Source organism: Chiloscyllium plagiosum, unplaced genomic scaffold (genome assembly GCF_037043375.1).
Source record: "Chiloscyllium plagiosum isolate Xiang-an unplaced genomic scaffold, Cpla_swu_hap1 HiC_scaffold_18, whole genome shotgun sequence".
Lineage (NCBI taxonomy): Eukaryota > Metazoa > Chordata > Chondrichthyes > Orectolobiformes > Hemiscylliidae > Chiloscyllium > Chiloscyllium plagiosum.
In genome coordinates, this window is record NW_028270156.1 from 45619154 (window position 1) to 45643256 (window position 24103).

The following is a 24103-nucleotide window of genomic DNA, read 5'->3' on the forward strand; positions in this document are numbered from 1 at the left end:
ACCAGTTCATTTTTATAATTCTGTAGCCTAAAGTTTTCCTCCCCGCACTGCCAATTCTGGTGCCATCTTGTTTTTGGGAAGATCACTGTCTCCTTTGCAATGTTTTTACATTCAGAAAATGAATTAATATTTATATCTGTTCAAGCAGTCCTTTTCATCAAAGAGCATTTTCTGATGTTAAGAATCATGTAGAAGAAAAGGATTAAAGTTTAAAGGGTGAGCAGTGTAAAATTTCAAAATGAAAATATCTCCATAAAAATGAATTATAATTGAATTGCATTCTTTGCATGAGACTTCTATATGGGGACATATTTGTGATTAAGAGCTGCTTTATTATGAGGTTTTATAGTTTCCTAAGATGTTCAATTCAGTGCCTCATAAGATACTTGCTACAACAGATTACCTATACAGTGCAAGCAAAAATAAAATTAGTAGCCTAAGTAATTAGTTAATACAGAGGAAAAGAAGATTTAGGGTTAATGTATGCTCCTCAAAATGGTGGTGTATGCTATTCCTGATTTGCAGTTGAACTATCAATATCAAAATTTCACAACAATGCACAAATGCAAATTAGCTTAGCAAGTGCTGAAGAGTACTGCAAATGATTTCAGGAAGTCATACGCAGGTCAGCAGAATATCAGTAGCGATTAAAACATTCTCTGGTAGAATTCTTTTGTGCACATTGACATAGTGCATACCTTACCTTGGTCTGCTACACTGCCACAAGTTTGGTTACATTCCTTTGCACTACTGACGTGAAGGGACTTCAGCACTTTGACTCCATTACTTTGCAAATTGTACACTGAGCTTGCAGTCAAAGAGGAAATAGAGATGTAAAGAAACAGACCAAGAGGAGTCCACATTTTTGAGGAAAATCTGAAGGGAATCTGTGTTTGGCCAGAACTGCAGTATAACAGATTCATGGGAAGACTGATCCAATTCTGATTGTTCTTTGCCAAATCTGAAAGAGAAATAAAAAAAATCAAAACACAGTTACAGAATTGTTTGTAATTAATTTCTGATGAGAAGGCCTGACATGGATTCATACATGGATGTCAGACTGTGCTGCTGAGTTCAAATCTCAGCATATTTGATTGTTATGCTTCCATTGGGATTTTTTTCAGTTCTCAGCTAAGTCGTTTGTAAATAAAGTGCCTCCTAACACCTACTTACCTTTATTGTAGAAGGGAATACAAAAATCAATTTCACTCAGAAAATCACATCTTTTGTCGAATGGTATGGAATGACACTGATGGCTGCCAAGAAAGATCTTGTCCTCAAATTGCAAGGATCCATATGTACACAGGACATGTCATGCTTTGAAATTACTTTTCTGGAAAACATGCTGCCTTGCTTTGATACTAAAAGAGGTACAACACAGATAGATGCTGCATTTCTATATTATACATACCAAGGCAACCAGTAACATTTGGGAGCAGGGATTCCCAATTGTCCATTATAACTTCAGCAGAGGATCCACAGAAACACATTAATCTTTAGTCAATATGGGCAGCAGTTTTCCTTCTTACAGTTAAAGCTTTTATATTGATTTTAGCCAAGTTTAATTTTATTTATTCTTTCAGAGGATGTGGATTCTGGTGCCAAGGTTTACCCTTGTTACCTATTTCCAATTCTCTTAAACAAAATAATTTATTAGATTATTCCAGAGGCCAGTCAAGAATAAATCATATTGCTGTGGGGCTAGAGTCACATGAAGGCCACACAAGGTAAAGACTTGCTTCCCAAAGAACATTAATGAACCAGATGGGTTTTCATAAGAATTAATCATAGTTTCATAGTTGCTGTTACTGACAGTTGTATTCAATTGCAAATTGATTAATTTAAATTAAAATATATCAGGTCCATGGCAGGATAAGTTTAAAAGTGTCTATAAGGTTCTTAATAGAGCAGGAGAACGCTATCAAAGGATGGTTTCTCCACTGTTGCCATACTGCTGACCTGTGTATGATCTCCTGAAGTCTTCTGCTTTAACCCTCAGCATTTGCTTACCCCACCTTACATTTATAACGTGAGTAAATTTTGATGTTGACAGTTCAATAAAAACCAGGAATTAAATTGACCCAAGCACATACCATTATTTTGAGTACTGTGCATTAACCCTAGCCCTTTCTTTCCAGTCTATTAACCTGCATCAGTATTAAACCCCACCTCTGGACAGTTGTATTAGCTTTTAGATTAGATTCCCTACAGTGTGGAAACAGGCCCTTCGGCCCAACAAGTCCACACCGACCTTCCGAACAGTAACCCACCCAGACCCATTTCCCTCTGACGAATGAGATTAGATTCCTTGGACCTCACCTCTGGATTTGGAATAGATTTGGTACTGTACAAAGCAAACAATTTGGCAGCAATGTTGATATTGTAATGTAAAATGTATTTTTCCAAGTGCAACTAAGTCTGGAAAATGTAAGTGAATGTATCGAATAGGAAAAAACACTTTCTATAGATCAGCTGATCTCTGAGCTGAATACATTGTGTTCACAATGATGGAGATGACAACATTTTTTAAAAACTACAAAAAAAACAAAACTGGAGGAAATGCACAGCTGAGTAATCAACATCTGTGGAGCAAAAGACAGCTGAGCAGTTGAATATCTAAATCAACACAGTGCCTTCCTTAACATACTGGGTCTCTATCCAAAAGTAGTCAAGTTAGTAACATGACAAGAATATGCAGGGCATTAAGCAGAAAGAAAGGCTTGTGTACTAAAAGCAATATTAGCTGCATTAGTTACGGCTGCATTATGATGCTTCAACCAGGACAACATTACATAAGTTCATCTCGTGTGTTAATCATCCAAGAACCAACTTCAAAAACTGCAATACAAAATAAAAATGATCAAGAACAGTCTTATTTCAAAATATGGTAATTAGAACAGGAAAGCAGAATTGTGCTGGAAGATCAACCATGATCTTCTGGAATAGTGGAACTGGTTTGAGGTGCTGTGTAGTCTACTCCTATATGTTAAGTACTTTATACTTGTAAAAATATTTGAGGTATAGTTACAGCAAACTATACTTCCATTGCTGTATTATTATTGGACATTTTGTCAAATGCTGAGAGTGAGGAGCTTTAGTTGAGAAATAATCAAGAGCTACATTAACTCAACTCTCCCAGTATATAGAAAATTTGTAAGTTAAAAAAGATCATGAAATTGAGCTCTCTACCAACTATACCGATTGCTGTATACAATATAGCCAGTGGCTTAATGTAATATTTGAAGTTGTGTTTCATACACACACTAGGTAAAAAATGACTTAAAACTTCAAAATCTAAGTTAAACCAGCCTGAGTTTGACTTTTATGAAATATATTTGCCCAAGTATAAATTGAATTTCTTTGTACATTATATAAAAGTGTGATGAAGGGCAAAATCCCCAATGGATTGTGCCACAGGGTAAACCATAAACCTCACTCAAGTTTTACTAATCTTGGCAATGTTGCTGAACTGGGACCTGAATGTGGTTTAATGCTTCCCTGTAAAAAAGTAAATACAATTTAGTCAACAGGTGAGTCACCCCAAGCTCTTTGGCACACCTTCCAGCTGCTGGTTATAAGGACAGAATATGAATGAACCTGCCTAATCTAGCAGGGGAATAGCATACAGCAGAAAGAAAAGGGTTGGGGTACAAGAACAATGGAGTTTCCAATCAGGTTTGTTTGAGGTTTAATACTGTTTTGAGTATTAAGTAATAGCTTGGTCTTTACTTTTTGAAGAATAGGTAAAATGGCCATATGAGCACAATCAACATATTTGAATTCAGCACTTGCTACTTATATGAAACACTTCATCTGTTTATGACTCAAGAGTGCCCCCACCTGGAAGACATCAGCTCTGATCACAATCTTTACTAAAGTCAGCTTCCCATTTTTATGCCACGTCATAAGATTCATTGTTCCTCACCAAAATGTTTGTCCTCCACACAGGAAAGTAATTCTTCATTCTCCCTTTTCATGGTTCAAATATTCTCCTAAAGCAAGATGATGCAGAATTCTGCATCAATCATGTGTGATTTGTCACACTGCTTGGCTGAGATTCAGTAACTGATCCACAGAAATTATGGAGAAGAATAAAACCACTGTGTTCAGTCTCCACTATAAACTCTGTTCCCCAAGCAGTATCTCCAATGGTCCCTCTCACTGGGGTCTGACACTAAACTAAGATTTGCAATCTCAGGATCCCGTATGGTTCAGAATAATTGAAACAACATCTTGTCCATCACCAAGGCAGCGTAACAATGTCCATCTCTGCCCCACCTCTGTTCCACTGCTTCTGAACTATTAGCTATCTGAATTAAGAATAGGTCTATTAGCCCCTTCAGTCAGCTCTGCCATCCAAAACGATTATGACTGATGTGATTGTGGCTTCAACTCTACATTCTCACCTATTCCTGATAACTATTTACTCCCGGGTTTATGAAGAATCAGTTGAGTGAATATTCTGAGCTGTCTCTACTGCATTTATATTCTTTCGTAAACAAGGAGACCAAAACTGTACCTGGTCCTCCAGATATGGCCAAACTAATGCTTTATACAACCATGACAAAACATCGATACTTCTATATCCGTCCCAGCCACTGTTACATCGAGACCGATCCCATAGATCAGTTGCCAACCTTCCATCCTCCATAAACTTCAGCCCATCCAAAACATTGCTTTCCCATTTGCTAACTCATATCAAGTCCTATTTATCCATCACCGTGTGTTTGTTGCCATAAGCTCAGAAATTTCTTCCCTAAATCTCTGCCTCCCTTTTCTCCTTTAAGATGTTCCTTAAAACCTACCTCTCTCAACTTTTGTTCATCTGTCCAAATATTGCCCCTGCTGGCTCAATGTTTGATTATGGATGGAATCTTACAGGGTTCTGACCGGTGTGGGTAATGGTGAGGTTTGTGACAGTCTTGTGTCAGAATTCCACCAAAGCTTATTTCAACATTGGGAGTAGCTTGGTCTCAATCTTTGATGCACATGCTGGATGGCGAGAAAAGTTTTCTCACTAGACAGCAGCTAGTTGTCAATCAAGGGGAATTATTGTTTGGTAACCGCCTTATTAAAGCACAACTCACCTGATTAATGATCAGTTTCCAACTTGACAAACTCAGCAACAAGGGAGGTATTGAGAATTGCCAATATGGAAGACAGAGCGGGTTCCAGGAGACTTCAGTTCACTGCTGGCAGTGAGGAGCCTCCATGTTAGTCAGTAGTGAACAGCATCTCAGGGCACAGCTGTAGGCACCAGTTGAATGCAGCCCTCATCCATGGACATTGGCATCTGAGGTTTGTCAATTCCTCACAATCTTCATAGCACCATATCAGTCCACACACAGGATGCACTGGCAACTAGCATTGGAAGGGAGATGCAGAGACAGGCACTCAACTCACAGATTACACAATTGTGATGGGACTCAACATAATTTGTAAGGGGGACGGAATAGTACAGCACGGATGGGAATGGTGCAATGTAGGAGTGGGATTTGTCTACAGTCAGGAGCACCCCAGCTTCAAATGAGTGGCATAGCTGTTAATCCTGTTGCAGGTGAGTGAAAGGTAGTGATGCATTTAGGGAGCGAGCCAGGAGGACAGAGGCCATGCCAGGTTATTGGAATGTGATGTTTGGAGAAGGGATGGGTGACAGCAAGAAAGGGAAGGTTTACAGACAATCATGGGAGTGGTAGAACATGAGCCTTGGTGGGAGGTGGGTGCAGTACTAGAGATTGAATGAGTGTGAGGGAGCAGAGAAAGACAGTGACACTATCCTGGCAGAACTCTGAAGTTCAGTGACCTTCCTGTAACACGAACGGCAGCTTCTCTGCAATGACAACCTCTGGTGCATTCCTATGCTGGGAAGAGGATGGTCCTCCACTGTACCAGCCCCTCCACCAGGACTTCCAGGTCTTGCAGGAACATTGTGACACCATCTTCCCCTGCTCTGACATCTTCGCTCTGAACATCCATCATTGAGAAGGGCAGCTTTGGAATGCCAGTTCTTGTCTGGGTGCACAAAAGCCTCGTAAAAATTGTATGGGCACGAGGGATGCTGGTCTTTTAATGCATTTCTGCTATCTGCTGAGTTGTTATGAGAAGGTCACGGGCTACAGGTGTTATCAATTCTGGAAGGAGTGAAAGTAGACAAGTCCCCTGGGCCGGATGGGATTTATCTGAGGATTCTCTGGGACGCTCGGGAGGAGATAGCAGAACCTTTGGCTTTGATATTTGAGTCATCATTGTCTACAGGTTTGGTACCAGAGGACTGGAGGATTGCAAATGTTGTGTCCTTGTTCAAGAAGGGCAGTAGAGATGACCCAGGTAATTATAGACCAGTGAGCCTTACTTCTGTTGTAGGAAAGGTTTTGGAAAGGATTATAAGAGATAAGATTTATAATCATCTAGCAAGCAACAATTTGATTTCGGACAGTCAACATGGTTTCGTCAAGGGCAGGTCGTGTCTCACAAACCTCATTGAGTTTTTTGAGAAGGTGACCAAGCATGTAGATGAGGGTAGGGCAGTTCACGTTGTATACATGGACTTCAGTAAAGCCTTTGATAACGTTCCACATGGTAGGCTGATGGCGAAAATGCAGAGGCATGGAATTGAGGGTGATTTAGCAGTTTGGATTAGAAACTGGCTTTCTGAAAGAAGGCAGCAAGTGGTGGTTGATGGAAAATATTCAGGCTGGAGTCCAGTTACTGGTGGTGTGCCACAAGGATCTATTTTGGGACCACTGCTGTTTGTCATTTTTATAAATGACTTAGACACAGGCATAGGTGGGTAGATTAGTAAATTTGCAGATGACACTAAAGTCGGTGGAGTAGTGGACAGTATGGAAGAATGTTACAGGTTGCAGGGGGACTTGGATAAACTGCAGAATTGAGCTGAGAGGTGGCAAATGGAGTTCAATGCAACTAAATGTGAGATGAGTCACTTTGGGAAGAATAACAGGAAGGCAGAGTATTGGGTCAATGGAAAGATTCTTGGTAGTGTGGATGTCAGGGGGATCTTGCAGTTCATGTGCATAGATCCCTGAAAGTTGCCACCCAGGTGGATACTACTGTGAAGAAGGCATACAGTGTGTTAGGTTTCATTGGTAGAGGGATTAAGCTCCAGAACTGCAATATCATGCTGCAGCTGTACAAAATGCTGGTGCGGCCTCACTTGGAATATTGTGTACAATTCTGGTCGCCCCATTACAGGAAGGATGTGGAAGCATTGGAAAAGGTGCAGAGGAAATTTACCAGGATGTTGCCTGGTCTGGAGGGAAGGTCTTATGAGGAAAGGCTGTGAGACTTGGGTCTGTTCTCATTGGAAAGATGGCAGCGAAGGGGGGATTTGATAGAGACATACAAGATGATCAGAGGATTAGATCGGGTAGACAGTGAAAGACTTTTTCCTAGGATGATGACGTCAGCTTATACGAGAGGAAATAACTACAAATTGAGGGGTGATAGATTTAAGCTGAAAATGTGTTGCTGGAAAAGCGCAGCAGGTCAGGCAGCATCCAAGGAACAGGAGAATCAGGAATGAGGAAAGTGTGTCCAGCAGGCTAAGATAAAAGGTAGGGAGGAGGCACTTGGGGGAGGGGCGTTGGAATTGCGATAGGTGGAGGGAGGTCAAGGTGAGGGTGATAGGCCGGAGTGGGGTGGGGCGAAGAGGTCAGGAAGAAGATTGCAGGTTAGGAAGGCGGTGCACCTTTTCTGCGCTGTATTGTTCTATGTTCTATGTTCTAAAACAAGGACAGAACCAGACAAGAGGGATGCCACAGGGTAGATGGGTAGGAAAGGTGGGTGTGGGGTGGGAGCTCGGGGGGGGGGGGGGGGGGGGGGGGGGAGGTTGGTGGTGGACGGTGGGGAGTAGATGCTTCATCAGCCAAGTTTGGTCAATCTTACTGGGCTTGCAGTGAGAACTCTTCCAAAAAACTGGCCACAACTGCAATTTGTTGCTGATTATGAAAAGAAGTCACTGACCTAACGAACATAATAAAATCTCTTAAACCAGCTTTCACTTCATGGCATTGTGATCATCTATCATCAATATGGCCATTCAGTGCTATTAAACTAGAAAGCGGCTGCTAGAGACAGCACAAACATGTCAGGAGATTCTGGAGTACTTAAGGTGCCATTAGCAGCTTAACACAAAGAAAATGCTGCTATATTAATAGCATAAGGTGATTTAAACTATTTTCCCGTTGTAGTATCAAAACAAAAAGTCTTCATTACTTCACCACCCCCAACAACCTCAATATGCCCGGTTACTGTACATGTATAGCTTTAGCAGATGATCTGCAAGTCCAGGAGTAATCTTTACCAGAAGAGAGACAATGCCATGAAATAAAATCACTGTAAATTAAATTTGTGTTACCCATTCTGCAGGAGGTAAACAGCTATTTCTTTGATGCAGTGTACTGAGGCAGGTTGATTGAGGATTGACACAACTATTAAGAGCGGTAGGTCGTCAGGTTTGAGTTTCAAGCAACCTCAAAACTCTAAATCCTGCTTTATAGATCAAACACTGTAAAACACATACATACAATTTACAGATCAGAATGGTGGTTAGGGAGTCTTCCGGACTTGCAGACAGTAGTACTGAAGTTCAAACTGAATGTTAATCTTGCAGACATTATCTCATTGCTGTGGAGGCAATATCTTTAGTCTGGATATGATATTTTGGAAGTAGTGTTACTGAATTAGTACCATAGAGGATAAAATGAATTCCAATAAGTTTGAGAAATTTAATTTAGGATTAAAAATCTGGAAATAAAAACTTTATTCAGTAAAAATGACCATGAATCTATTGGGCAGCCACTCATTAACTTGCTTTGAAAATGTACATCTATATGCTGTTATGGTCCCAATTATGAGGAATACTGGACAAGCTGAAACTTTATTCTAACTTGGCTTAATAAATCATAACCTTTTAAAAAAGTAGAACATGTGGATGAACCCAAAGGTTAGAACATTTTAGTGGCAAAAGTCCAGCAGTGAATTTAAACAGCAAAAATGCTGTACAAACTCAAAGAAAACAAATTTAAGCAATAGTAAGACAGTCATTTTAAACCACGCACACTTTATATAAAACCTAGATGGTAACATTCAGGATTAACATGTAGTAAATATGAGTTAACATTAAAAATGTGGTCAAAAATCCCAACAGGCTGCACATGAAATGACCAATGTCGTCTAGATAGAACCCACCCACATGTTGGTGGCACTGCAGGTCACCAAATCTCAATAGCACTCTTATCTCCCTTACAAGGGCTTATAGCTCTTCACTTAATGATCTAATTTTGGAAAAGCCTCAACTCAGATTGTCTCAATGAATATCTGCATCTTGTAATTTAGTTTCTCCCAAGACAGCCTCCCCCAGAACTCATGGGATTTCTCCTGGATAACTAATGTTAAACACAATTTCAACTTTTATCAAACAGCTAGTTTTACCTAGCAGCTGCTGAATTTGTCACAGCTCTATTCTTTTTCAGCTGCATCAAGTAAATACAACTTGTGGGCTTACTCCACCTCTTTCTCAGCTTTACTGAAACATCAATGGCTCACAGGGATAACTTTTAGCCTTAACCATGTTCCACAATATAGGTCACCACGCAGTGGAGATTTCCTGAGCCTAAACTGGATGGAGTCCACTAATAAAGGTAAAAGGTAACATCACCATAGCCTTACCCAGATGACAGGGCTACTCTCTTCAGACAGACAACTGGTGGTCGTTTTACTTGTGAGTCACCATATCTCAGGCATGGGAAGAGTTTGTGAAAGAGAATCCTTCAGGTAACCTCAGTTGATGTCGGAATTGAACCCAATAATCGTTGCGTTACACTGTAGAAGCATTTCTGCTGTGTGAAGCACTATTTTCTAACTCTTGTCCTGGCAAACAGAGATAAACAGAAAATAGAAAATTTCTTAAGTTCTACCCATCCCATAATAACGTAGCCTGCTCTAAAATACTCTTCATCTGACTTTAGGTTAAATATTCTTTGCTTACAATTTTTTTTGATCTGGTGAAACAGTGGGCTTTACAGACTTCCAAAATTAAATGAATGCTTTTAACAAATTCAGCTTTAACACTCAAAACAATGAAATTTCTCCAGACTATGCCAGAGGGCAAGTTAAACACTTTTCACTGTATTTTTGGTATAAAAAACACAAATGACAATAAATTACTATTCTATTGTTTCTATGATCAGCATAGACAACATGTCTCCAGCTCAGCAAGCCCACTTGTTGTTTCTGATCTTATCCTTCCGTAGGGCTCCATGTAGTCTAATTCTATTTATCCCATTTTCTACAATTATACTTGAATTACTAAAATTTTTAAAATTACATTTTAACTGGAACGCAGGGTCTGTGAATTAGATATTCACATTAGCATCTTCCTAAATCACTGGATGCGTCGACGTGTATTGGGGACAAAGAAGTTTTGAAGTATTGTTGTAAACAGCAGAAAATTTGTGAACAGCAAGATCCCACAAACAGCCACGTGATAAGAACCAAATAGATTTTGGTGATATTAATTGCAGAATAAATGTTGGCCATGACACATGGGATAACTCCCTTCAAAAGATCTATTACACGTACATGTGAGAGAATGCAGAGGAGGATCTTAGTTCAACATCTCACCTGGCAGGAGGTTCAATAGTGTAGCAGTCCCTCAGTACGGCAGCATCAAGTTTTTGCATTTAAGTCTTGGTGTGTAACTTGAAGAAACAAACTTCTAACTCAGATGACAGTGCTACCAATTAAACCATGGCAAACACAACCAGCAAACAGCTAACAGCTTCTCAATGCCCTTGGAAGAAGTGGTCCTGCAGTAGGCCTGGCAGAGGTATCATTCCTCGAACTTCAGAACAGAGTGAAGTTGGTCAGTTTTGTCAGTGAGTTAGGCAGGCCTTGATGTGAGCTAGGATATGACCTCCGCTTCCCATTACTAGTTAAAGATGAGTAATGGTGGACTGAGGCTCTCAACTAGTCCCTTAGAGGTTTTAATTGTCTGCTGACATGAAATTTGACTTTGGCTCTTCCCAGCCAGCAACTAAGGGAGTGTGGGGGGAGACAGTTTGGGTCAAGACAGTGCTGGGCACTCCACCTCAAATGTTTCTATTCTAAATGTCCCATCCACCTCCCAGTCCACTGCTGCCCAGTGTGTTTGACTCTAAACTGTCCTGTGTTCTACTAAGCTATCCAGTGCTTCAAGAACACAGCCCTATGCCAAATAAGAAAAGGATAATATATGTCAATTATGCCACATCCAAATAATGATTTTTTTGAAATGAAAGAATTTCTGATTGACTTATCTATTTCTTGTCAACTTAAAATCTAATTGTTTTGGAATATCCGAGTACACTTGTGTTCAGATACATTTGGAAAGAACAACCAAAATGAAAGAATTATAGAAAATTATTCAAAGTTTAACATTTGCACGAGACATGCAATGTCTACAACTTTATGTAGACATTGCTGGCTGGGCCAGGATTTACTGCCTATCTCCAATGGCCCTGGAAAAGGTTGTGGTTAGTTGCCTTCCTGAACCACTGAAATCCTTGTGGTGTATAGGCCTCCAGAGTACTGTTAGGAAGGAAGTGCCAGGATATTGATTCAGAGAAGGAAAGGTAAGTCAGAATGTTCTAAGTCCGAATGGTATGTGGCGTGGAGGGGAATATGCAGGCAGGTGGTGGTGTTCACATGCATCTGCTGGCCTTGTGCTTCTGGGCTGTGTAGCTCATAGGTTTGGAAGATGCTGTCAAAGGTGCCAAATGAGTTACTGCAGTTACTTCAGTCTCTGAGGAGTCATGAATAATGCTGAACATTGCAAAATTAGCAAACATTCCACTTCTGACCTTAGGTTGGAGAGAAGGTCATTGATAAAGCAGCTGAAGATGGTTGGGACGAGGACACTGCCCTGAGGAATTCCCGCAGTGATGTCCCTGGACTGAGATGATTGATCTCCAACAACCACACCCATCTTCCTTGGTCCAGGTGAGTCTTCCATTCTATTGACTAAGTTTTTCAGGACCATAGCTTATGCAATATCCAGTGCCTTGACATCACGTGGATGATCATAGGAGGAGGCTGATATGGGTCATCTGCTGGACTTTTGCATGGTCAATGCAAATGCTTCACAGAGAGAGAGAGAGAGAGAAAGACAGACAAATCGAGACAGAGAGAGAGAGCATGAGAGAGAAACTAATAAAGTAGCTGCCACTTGAGTAGGAGTGGGTGGAGTGTTTTTAATTTGTCTCTGGAACTGAGCTCGACTTGTGAAGGATAGGGATCTATCAAGGCACTCTGACTGCACAAGGGGCTAGGGCTGTCTTTCTCCCACACTGAACTGTAAGTACTTCACAACACACTCTAACATGCAATGCTGTCTATCACAGATAATGTGCAGGCGTGCGTGTGAAGGTGAAGTTGTCTTTGTTTCTAAAATATTTACAACCTGCACTGTATCCACGCCCCATGCTTATACAGCATACATCTGAGTCAGGTTTCCTTTACAAAAGGCCCTCCAAGAGGCATCCCACTGCCTTTCTTGTTGGAAGCCTCCATGTTCCGAGTTTTGAAGACTGATCGTTTGCTATCATCTGGGTGTGTTATGATTACTAAGTGATCACACTATTGAGGAGCAGCTTAGTCTCCGATAATCCCCACATAGGCTCACAGTAATAGAACCAGGCAGAGAAACCAGTTGTTGTCTCTGTAGTCACTGCATTACAAGCGTCAACGTGAATGATGAGGAATACATGTGGAAGCCCCCAGGAGCAACAGTAACTTGCAGCCAATGGGGAGCAGCCTTCATATGCAGATTTTCCAGTAAGAAGTCTCTTCACAATGACTAGAAAATGCAGGAGGACCATAATCAAAAGTCCCTATAACCCTTCTTTTGCTGTGCGGACGTCCAAGGTCACGTGACAGTGATTTCTGAAACTGGAAGTCAATGTATCAGCAAGCCAGTCAGTGTGTATGTTTGGAACCTCAGAGTGGTCATGCAGCTTAGGGGGAACACTGCCCACAGTGTTTACTCATTGATGAAATGTCTTATGGGACTCAACCGAATAACGATGTCTCGGGACACCAGTGTCATTTGCTCACAATTTCCAGATGCAACGTACAGGGCACTACAGATTGTGAACAGCTTGTGGTGAGAGCACCACAGTATGAAGCCCAGCACAAAAGCAATATAACAGTCTCCTCTACCTTGGCCACTGAAGGACATGGGATGTCTCAAGATGAGGTTCCCATGCTCATACTGACATAGTGTGTTGTATAATCCTTTGCTCTGGAAAACTGGAGCAGGCAACGAGGGTACTAACTGATGGTCAATGAGGGTCTGAGAGAGTAACAGCATTCCACTTATTAAGAAAGTGACAACATTGATCAGAAGGTTCATCACCTTCACTATCCTTCAGCACATTAACAATGGCCACAACCACCTTTACCGCATTTATTTTGCGACCACTATCAAATGAAGAGAGTTGGATGAACTCATTGTTCTTTGACTGAAAATGTGCTGATGCCAGCATTCCTTGTATTATCTAAACTACAGTTAATTAGTTTGTTCTTTCCTCACTTTTCCTGTTATTTTATAGAAGTTAATATTACAAACTCCTGGAAGCCTTCAGAGCATCTAATGTTACTCCGAGGAAAGTGGATGGCATTCCACTCCACCACGGCATCTAGGTCCGTGTCAGCAACACTTGATTGTGGGAGGCACAACCTGTCTCTAATTAGCGCTCGGGAGTAATTCTTAATTTGCTGAAACCATCAAGTCAGATTGCTGGCTTGCAGCTTTTGAACTGGTGTAGAACTTGGCTTTAAACATAGCCCCGGCAGCAGGATTCCTGAGAGACCCTCTCAACATTGGTGAGCGCAAGTTAGTATGCTAGAGGCATGAAACATACCTTATGAGGGAAGCAGCTTAAAATTATGTGAGAAAACCTGCTGAAACTCACATGAAACCCCCCTAAATTGACATTTAGCCAAACTTTGAGAATTTTCTGCCCATGCTCTTCAGTAGTGCTTTTTGAATTCCATATTTTATTGAATATCACAATATTTTACTGACTATCACAATAGAATTCAAACCCATGTGTATCAGAATACAGTATTGGCTTGGCACTGTGGATTACTAGTACAGTAACATTCCTGCTATGCCAACAGCACCAAAATCAAAAGGAGATCAAAAACCAAAGCAAACGGTACCAATTTTGATTTTATCACCTGATATCTAATCTTGGCACTATATTTATTTGCAGTTTGATACTACCCTTTCCATTTTTTGTCACCTATACTGTAATACTGATAAATCCAAGCTATGTATTTGCACATAACAAACATCCTTGTCGTCATAGCAATAGTGCAGAAGAGTGCAAACAATAATCTTTTGTGACGTGAATGTGGCCTCTATAGTGCATACCCTAGAGAACAAGAGCAGCAGCTATGTAACTTGATTCTAAATCATAAGAACTACAAAACTATACTATAAAGAGCATCACAGTGAGAACATACTGCATTTGTATTCAGATAATAGAAGACCCTGTTCATTTAGCATATTGATTTTTGATGCAAGATCAAATTTCATTTAAAAAAATGTGCATTTGGTTCTTAACAATTATGTAGCCTAACTGAAATGCATAACAAATCATCGAGATAATCTGTTAATTACTTGATTTTAAAATTTACTTTCTCTATCATTGAGACTCAATTAAACCGGATAGTAAAAGCAAAGCACTGCCAAATGTTGGTATTTTGAAATAAGAACAGAAAAAAAAGCTGTAAATACACAGCAGGTCATACAGTATCAGTGAAGAGAAAACCAGAGTAAATGTGCCAGGTTGATGGCCTTTCATCAAAACTTGAAGGATTCACCTGAGCTGGCTTAGATTTCAATACCTACACACATTTCTTCCCTGATACACATCTTTAACTGACTAACACAGAGCAGGTCAACAATCAGTTCTCCAGAGTGAAGAAAGGGCTATTACTTGACGGTCATTAAAATCGCCAAGGAAATTAAAACTACACTGTAGAAAATAGTTCAGTTTCAAGCAATGAATTTAAGAATTACATGGTCACCAAACACAACATTCTCATTTGATGTCTTGGGAATTTATTAATCTAATTCCTTTTATTTATTTAAGGCTTTACAGTTTGCACAGTAACAGGATGTGAAGAAGCAACAATCGTGCTGTTACAAAGTAGCAGAATACAGATTCATTTTCAGAAACTGCTTGGCATCTACTGTAGAGCACAGGATAACTGCAGCAGTTGCTTTAGCAGCTGAGGGGGAAGAAAAACAGGAGTTTAGTTTTGGGAGTACCTAATGTACCCGGCTACCAGATAAATAGGGATAGAAGTGTAGGAATAGACTTATTCATTTTATCACTTATACATTTTGCAACAACATTACAAGTTAATTTAAGAAAACCAGAGAACCAGACTGAATACCCATCTTGAAAATTATCCTCTTTTAAATACAGTATTACTAATTTCAGTCATTGCACAGGCAAGGTAATGTTTAAACGAGCCTCAGTAGCACCCTGATGTGTGATTGGGGTTGAGGGTTGGGAGTGGAACCAAATAAAGGAGAGAGAGAATTATCACATACCTACTGTAAGTTTCCTTAGATGGACATCAGCTCAAACAGGATTAGGTTCAATTGTATGGGCAAATTATTGCAGATGATGGAATCTGAACTGAAAACAAAAAAGGTTGCAGATTACAGTGGATCAGGCAGCATCCATGGAGAGAAAGCAAGGATTAAGTGATCAACTGTCAACACCCTTTCCCCCCCCCCCCCCCAGCACTCCAGCACCTCCCCCCTCCCCACTATTATTGTATAAACGCTACCCCTCCACATTTCACTTCAGCTCCTTTATCTCCATGGACGCTGCCTGACCCACTGTGATCTCCAGCACTTGTTTTTAGGTTCAATTATATTGCCTTGCGCAAATGACCAGTTTAATAACTGTGGAGAATGATCATTTACTTGAGGAACTTGAAGGCACTTGGCAAGGAAAGGCAACAAAAAAATAAAAACAGGTTATATTGGTGAAGGGGATTATCCAGTTTTGGTTTCAAATTTGTCGTTACTTTTTCTAAAATTAAGGAATGCTTACTAGTTTTTCATCAGAATATTTACGGATTAGGGAAGTAGTGACATTTTTATAATAAAATGCTTCTATCCCTACAAAGTATATTGCAGTAGTGCATTGATGAAGTAGGCTTAATCCTTAAGATTATGTTGTCATTTTTGTGGATTTGTACAGCCTGAAGTAAAATACAGCCCAGTACTCGAGCAGTTTCTAAGGTCAATTAATGGAGATTGGAATTAAATGAAAGGCTTGACTAGGTACTAAATATTCTTCGATGTAGCTCCTCTAGTTAGCTGCCAAAGTACCCATTTACCCATATTATATTCCATCTGCCAAGTTTATGCCCAAATAGTCGGGGAGGATTTGGAGAACAGTGATCACAACATCAGAAAGTTTAAATCAGATTAAGAAAACCAGTGATCCCAAAACTGATCTCTGGGAACCCCAATATATATCTTCCTCCAGTCTAAATAATACCATTAATTACTACAATCAACTTGTCACTCAATCAACGTCTTATCCATGCTATCAAAGTTGCTTTTATTCCATGGGCTTCAACCATGCTGACAAGCCTGTTATATTGCAGCTTATCAACTTCCTTTTGGGAGTCAATGTACATCACATTAACTTCAATAACCTCAAACCTCTCTTAGATCAAACTTGCTTCTTTTTAAACACAATTTACTTTTAACAAACCTCAGCTGATTTACCCTGATTCCGCTATATTTTTCCAAGTGATGTTACTTTTATCCTGGATTATTGTTTCTAAACCTTTCCCACCACAAAGGTGAAAGTGACTGGCATGTGGCTGTGGGGTTTATCATCTAAATGGAAGTGTAATTATTGAAAATTTAAATAAATTGCCATACAATAGCATCAGATGCAAATCAATCATTGAATTTGCTTCACAATCACCATTTTACCTGGATTTTAGTTTTCCTTTTATTTCACAATTTTTATAGTTTTAACATTGCTTACATTAAATTATAAATGGAGCAACATAATGGTCAGACACATGAATCCCAACCCTTAGCTCTCAAACTGGAATATGAAGAAACTAGCATTACAAAGATTGGAATACACATTGGGTGGAACCTAACAGGAGTCTGAGCAATGTGGCAATGGTGAAGTGGGTGGCAGAATTGGGCAAGAACCCAATGAAGTCCACCTTGGGAGAAACTACTCCATCTTTTATGCTAGCTCTCATTAGGCAGTGGTGAGTTGCCAATTAAGAGGGGGACTTTAGATTGTTACACACCTTTGTCTCATTAATATTCAGCTTCCTATCTTACCAAACCCACCAACAAGCTCGATGTTAACATTAAACCTAGTGCATTCAGCTTGCTCCAATTTACCTCTATATTGCCTACGACCAAACTGCAGCACAGGGCATGATTCATGGGCACCAGTCTCACAACCCATTGTCCACATACCCTGGCAAAGCATCCTGCCAACCCCTCACAATCATCATCATCACACCGCAATGGCAGCTAATACTGAAAGGTTGAACAGAGACACTGAGTGCAAGGTCAGGCATCCAACTCTCAAACTAGTCCAGGCTGCATCCCAGGGCTGCTCACTTTCTCTCTTAGTATCTATCTGTATGCTCGAAGCATCCACACCTTGCCTTGCTGTGAAAATTGCACGACCAGACAGCTTGCCTTGTTACTCAAGTTTTCAGTCAAGGGAGTGTATGGTAGTGTGCCAAGTGAACCTCACACCTGCACCGTGTGCCAGCAACAGCTTACACACCAAACACACAGCATGTGCAGTAAGCAGTTGTATCTCAAAGTTTTGAGGAGGTTGGGGGGGGGGGGGGTTGTCTTCATCGATCAGTCAGAGGGCCCAGCACCGGAAGGCAAGGGCAGTCTCCGATAGCAGTTCAGGTGATGGGCTACAACCATGTGTTAGATCAGAGGGATTCCAGTCAGGGAATCTGTGCCTCTTTAATCTGGCGAGTAGCTCATAATCAATCCTGTGGCTCCATAGCAGCCAGTTCAGGTGAACTCAGGCTAATGTGGGTAGGTAGAAGATATACAGCCCCCAGTCAGGGGTCTGGGCACTTCTTGTCTGGGACTAATTGCTCAGGTCACTGGTGGGGAGAGTCAAGGTCAGTCAATTTGTTGGACCAGTTCACAGAACATAAGAAAATAAGAACTAGGAGCAAGAGTAGACCATCTGGCCCTTCAAGCCTACTCCACCATTCAAGCCTAACCCTTAATTCCTTTACTGGAAAAATTATCTACGTTAGCTTAAAAAACATTTACTGAGAAAGCCTTAACCACTTCACTGGGGCAGGGAATTCAGTCCTAAATCTGCTCCCCTTAATCTTGAGGCGATGCTCTCTTGTCCTATTTTCACCTGCCAGTGGAAACATTCTCTCTACTTCTATCTTATCTATTCCCTTCATAATTTTATGTTTCTATATATGTTTCTGAAGCATTGCCCCCATCTGTGTTGAGCCTCCCCACCATAGATACTGCTGAGAGGCCACGCATTTAGACACAAGAGGCTGCAAAACAGTAGAGAAGTTGCACGAAGGGGGCCTAAGATATCAGCACAGTGTGTACACTCATTGTTCCTTGATGCATTGCTCAAAGCAGATCTCCATTCATGGAATGTCGTCTGTGGCCATGATGTGATGTCAGATTGTGCAGCAAAGCCTTTCAGGCTGACACACAGCCACTAACAACCAGATGTACGGTTAAAACACATACATGTACAAAGGTTCCCAATCAATTACAAGTCATTGTCACACAGGCTAACCAAAGTGCTCAATTAGTTTTGTTGTCCCTCTTCCTTCAACTATGTCTGAGTACAGTTCCTGGTTCTGCAGTTGGAGTGGATGGGCACTGCTCAGTGCTCCAGTGGTTTGGCCCTGGAGGTTTGGTCAGCTTCTTTTTGCCAGAAGCAAGTAGACTCCGCCAACACCCTTCCCCCCACACACCCAACTCCCCCCCACCCCAACCGAACTCCCTCCCCCCCAACAATGCACCCCACCCAACTCCCTCCTCCGCCAAACCTACCCACCCCAACTCCCTTCCCCCAACCCCCCCAATGCCCCCACCCCCTATCCCCCCACATCCCAACCCCCCACCCCCTATCCCCCTCCCCCATCACCCCAACCCCACCAGTGCCTCCCCCAAACACCCCAACCCCACCACCACCTCCCCCAACACCCCAACCCCCAACCCAACTCCCTCCCCCAACACCCCAACCTCCCACCCAACTCCCTCCCCCAACACTCCAACCGCCCCAACACTCCAACCATCCCACCCAACTCCCTCCCCCAACACTCCAACCCCCCCAACCAACTCCCTCCCCCAACACTCCAACCCCCCCACCCCAACCCCGCCACTCAACTCCCTCCCCAACACTCCAACCCCCCACCCAACTCCCTCCCCAAACACTCCAACCCCCCACCCAACTCCCCCAACAGCCCAACCTCCCCACCCCCTCCCCCCACAACCCAACCCACCACCCCCTCCCCCCACACCCCAACCTACTACCCTCCCCCCCCACACCCCAACCCACCACCCTCTCCCCCCCACACCCCAACCCCCCCCACCCAACTCCGTCCCCCCACACCCCCTACCCCAACTACCTCCCCCGCCAACCCCCCACCCCAACTCCCTCCCCCCGCCAACCCCCCACCCCAACTCCCTCCCCCCGCCAACCCCCCACCCCAACTCCCTCCCCCCCGCCAACCCCCCCACCCCAACTCCCTCCCCCTGCCAACCCCCCACCCCAACTCCCTCCCCCCGCCAACCCCCCACCCCAACTCCCTCCCCCTGCCAACCCCCCACCCCAACTCCCTCCCCCCCGCCAACCCCCCCACCCCAACTCCCTCCCCCCCGCCAACCCCCCCACCCCAACTCCCTCCCCCCCGCCAACCCCCCCACCCCAACTCCCTCCCCCCCGCCAACCCCCCCACCCCAACTCCCTCCCCCCCGCCAACCCCCCCACCCCAACTCCCTCCCCCCGCCTACCCCCCCATCCCAACTCCCTCCCCCGCCAACCCCCCCACCCCAACTCCCTCCCCCCGCCAACCCCCACACCCCAACTCCCTTCCCCCACAACCCAACCTCCCTTTCTCCCCCACACCCACCTACCTCTCTCCACACCCCCCTCCCTTCCCCCACACCCACCTCCCCTCCCCCCCACCCCCCCCCCTCCCCACCCCCCCTCCTCCCCCACCCCAACTCCCCCTTCCCCACCCCCCACTCCCCCCCCCCAACCCCCTAACTCCCCACCCCAACCCCCTAAGTCCCCACCCCCAACCCCCTCACTCCCACACCCCACCCCCCTCACTCCCTCACCCCACCCCATCAACACCCCCCCACCCCACCCCCAACACCCAACTCCCTCCCCACACCCCCCAACCCCCCACACCATCCCCCCCACCCCCAAACCCCCCCAACTCCACCCCCCACCCCAAACCCTCCCAGCCCCATCTCCCCACCCCAAACCCCCAACCCCAACCCCCCCCAACTCCCTCCCTCCCACCCCAAACCCCCCCACACTCCCTCCTCCCAAACTCAACTCCCTCCCCCCAAACTCACCCCACCCAACTCCCCCCCCACCCCACTCCCCCCCGCCAACCCCCAACCACAACTCGCACCCCAACCCCACCCCCCACCCAACTCACACCCCACCCCGCCTACTCCCCACCCAACTCCCACCCCACCCCCCCTATCCCCCCACCCAACTCCCACCCCACCTCCCCTACTCCCCACCCCACCCCCCCAACCCAACTCCCACCCCACCCAACTCCCACCCCACCCCTACCCCCACCCAACTCCCACCCCACACCCCCCTACCCCTCCACCCAACTCCCACCCCAATCCCCCTACCCTCCACACAACTCCACCCCACACCCCCCACCCTCCACCCCAACTCCCACCCCACCCCCCAACCTCCACCCAACCTCACCCCCACCCCCCCTACCCCTCCACCCAACTCTCACCCCCACCCCCCCTACCCTCCACCCAACTCCCACCCCCCCACCCTCCACCCAACTGCCACCACCCCCACCCCCCTACGCTCCACCCAACTCCCACCCCCTCTACCCTCCCACGCAACTACCACCCCCCTATCCCCCACCCTCCAACCAACTCCCACCCCACCCCCCCTACCCCCACCCAAACTCCCACCCCACCCCCCACCCAACGCCCACCCCAACCACCTCCCACCCCATCCCCCCACCCAACTCCCACCCCACCCCCCCACCCCCCAACTCCCACCCCACCCAACTCCCACCCACCCCCCCATACCCCCCACCCAACTCCACCGCAACCCCCCACCCAACTCCCACCCCAACCCCCTCCCCCCCACCCACCTCCCACCCCACCCCCCCTACCCCCCACCCCACCCCACCCCCCCTACCCCCCCCACCCACTCCCACCCCAATCCCCCTACCACCCCCCACCCACCCCACCCCACCCCCCCACCCAACTCCCACCCCACACCCCCCTTCCCCCCCCACCCAACTCCCACCCCACCCCCCCACCCAACACCCACCCCAGCCACCTCCCACCCCATCCCCCACCCAACTCCCAACCCCACCCCCATACCCCCCACCCAACTCCCACCGCAACCCCCCACCCAACTCCCACCCCAACCCCCTTCCCCCCCACCCACCTCCCACCCCACCCCCCCTACCCCCCCACCCCACCACACACCCCCTACCCCCCCACCCACTCCCACCCAAACCCCCTACCACCCCCCACCCCAACTCCCACCCCAACCCCCCTACCACCCCCCACCCAACTCCCACCCCACACCCCCCCTCCCCCCCCCACCCAACTCCCACCCCACCCCCCTTCCCCCCCCCCAACCCCACCCCACCCCCCCTCCCCCCCACCCACTCCACCCCACCCCCCCTACCCCACTCCCACCCCACCCACCCCACCCCACTCCCACCCCCCCACCCCACTCCCACCCCACCCCCCCCACCCCCGCCACCCCACTCCAAACCCCCAACCCACTCCCACCCCCAACCCCTCCACCCCACTCCCACCCCACCCCCCTCAACCCACTCCCACCCCACCCCCCCCACTCCCCCCACCCCACTCCCACCCCACCCCCACCCCCCCACCCAACAACCCCTACCCCCCCCATCCAACTCCCACCCCACCCCCTACCCCCCACCCAACTACCCCTACCCCCCAACTCCCACCCCACCCAACTCCACCACAACCCCCCTACCCCCCCACCCAACTCCCACCCCACCCCCCCCACCCAACTCCCACCCCACCCCCCTACCCCCCCTACCCCCACCCCCCCCAACCCACCTCCCACCCCACCCCCCTATCCCCCCGCCCAACTCCCACCCCACCCCCCCTACCCCCCACCCAACTCCCACCCCACCTCCCCTACCCCCCCCACCCAACTCCCACCCCACCCCCCCTACCCCCCCACCCAACTCCCACCCCACCCCCCCTACCCCCCACCCAACTCCCACCCCACCTCCCCTACCCCCCCACTCAACTCCCACCCCACCCCCCCCACCCAACTCCCACCCCCACCCAACTCCCACCCTACCCCCCACCCAACTCCCACCTCACCCCCCCTACCCCCCACCCAACTCCCACCCCACCCCCCCACCCCCCACCCAACCTCCCACCCCACCCCACTACCCCTACCCCCCCAACTCCCACCCCACCCAAATCCCCACAACCCCCCTACCCCCCCCACCCAACTACCACCCCACCCCCCCACCCAACTCCCAACCCAACCCCCTACCCCCCCACCCAACTCAAACCCTACCCCCCACCCAACTCCCACCCTACCCCCCCACCCAACTCTCACCTCACCCCCCCTACCCCCCCCCACCCAACTCCCACCCCACCCCCCCTACCCCCCCACCCAACTCCCACCCGACCCCCCTACCCCCCCACCCAACTCCCACCCCACCCCCTACCCCCCACCCAACTACCCCTACCCCCCCAACTCCCACCCCACCCAAATCCCACCACAACCCCCCTACCCCCCCACCCAACTCCCCACCCCAACCCCCCACCCAACTCCCACCCCACCCCCCCTACCCCCCACCCAACTCCCACCCCACCCCACCCCCCCTACCCCCCACCCAACTCCCCACCCCACCCCCCCCACCCCCCCCCGCCCAACTCCCACCCCCACCCCCCCCACCCAACTCCCACCCCACCCCCCCTATCCCCCCCGCCCAACTCCCTCCCCACCTCCCCTACCCCCCCACCCAACTCCCCACCCCACCCCCCTCCCACCCAACTCCCACCCCACCCCCCCTACCCCCCCACCCAACTCCCACACCAGCTACCCACCACCGAACTTCCCACCTCAAGCCCCCCTACCCCCCCACCCAACTCCCACCCCACTCCCCCACCCAACTCCCACCCCATCCCCCCTACACCCCCCACCCAACTCCACCGCAACCCCCTACCCCCCCACCCAACTCCCACCGCACCCCCCCACCCCCCCGACCCAACTCCCACCCCCCCCACCCAACTCCCACCCCCACCCCCTACCCCCCCACCCAACTCCCACCCCACCCAACTCCCCCTACCCCCCCACCCAACTCCCACACCACCCCCCCTACCCCCCCACCCAACTCCCACCCCACCCCCCTACCCCCCCACCCAACTCCCACCCTACCCCCCCCCACCCAACTCCCACCTCACCCCCCCTACCCCCCCACTCAACTCCCACCCCACCCCCCTACCCCCCCACCCAACTCCCACCCCACCCCCCTACCCCCCCACCAACTCCCACCCCACCCCCTACCCCCCCACCAACTCCACCCCACCCCCCTACCCCCCCACCAACTCCCACCCCACCCAACTCCCACCCCACCCCCTACCCCCCCACCCAACTACCCCTACCCCCCCAACTCCCACCCCACCCAAATCCCACCACAACCCCCCTACCCCCCCACCAACTCCCACCCCAACCCCCCACCCAACTCCCACCCCACCCCCCCTACCCCCCACCCAACTCCCACCCCACCC

At 47.3% G+C, this 24103-nt stretch overlaps 1 protein-coding gene across 7 annotated transcripts in view; it reads right to left on the bottom strand.

The window, feature by feature from the left end:
* LOC122557827 (uncharacterized) overlaps window positions 1–24103 on the bottom strand; it is a 77077-nt gene that overhangs the window by 7421 nt on the left and 45553 nt on the right. For 3 of the 7 annotated variants that reach the window (XM_087996572.1, XM_087996573.1, XM_087996574.1), the window contains 2 exons: window positions 15629–15716; window positions 704–961 (listed from right to left, as the gene is read on the bottom strand). In XM_087996572.1, the coding sequence (XP_087852698.1) occupies window positions 704–923 (220 nt within the window). In that variant the 5' untranslated portion in view covers window positions 924–961; window positions 15629–15716. Of the gene's footprint in view, window positions 1–703; window positions 962–9690; window positions 9883–15628; window positions 15717–24103 lie in introns of those variants that run through there. The other 4 variants (XM_043705918.2, XM_087996577.1, XM_087996576.1 and 1 more) reach the window with 2 other exon arrangements.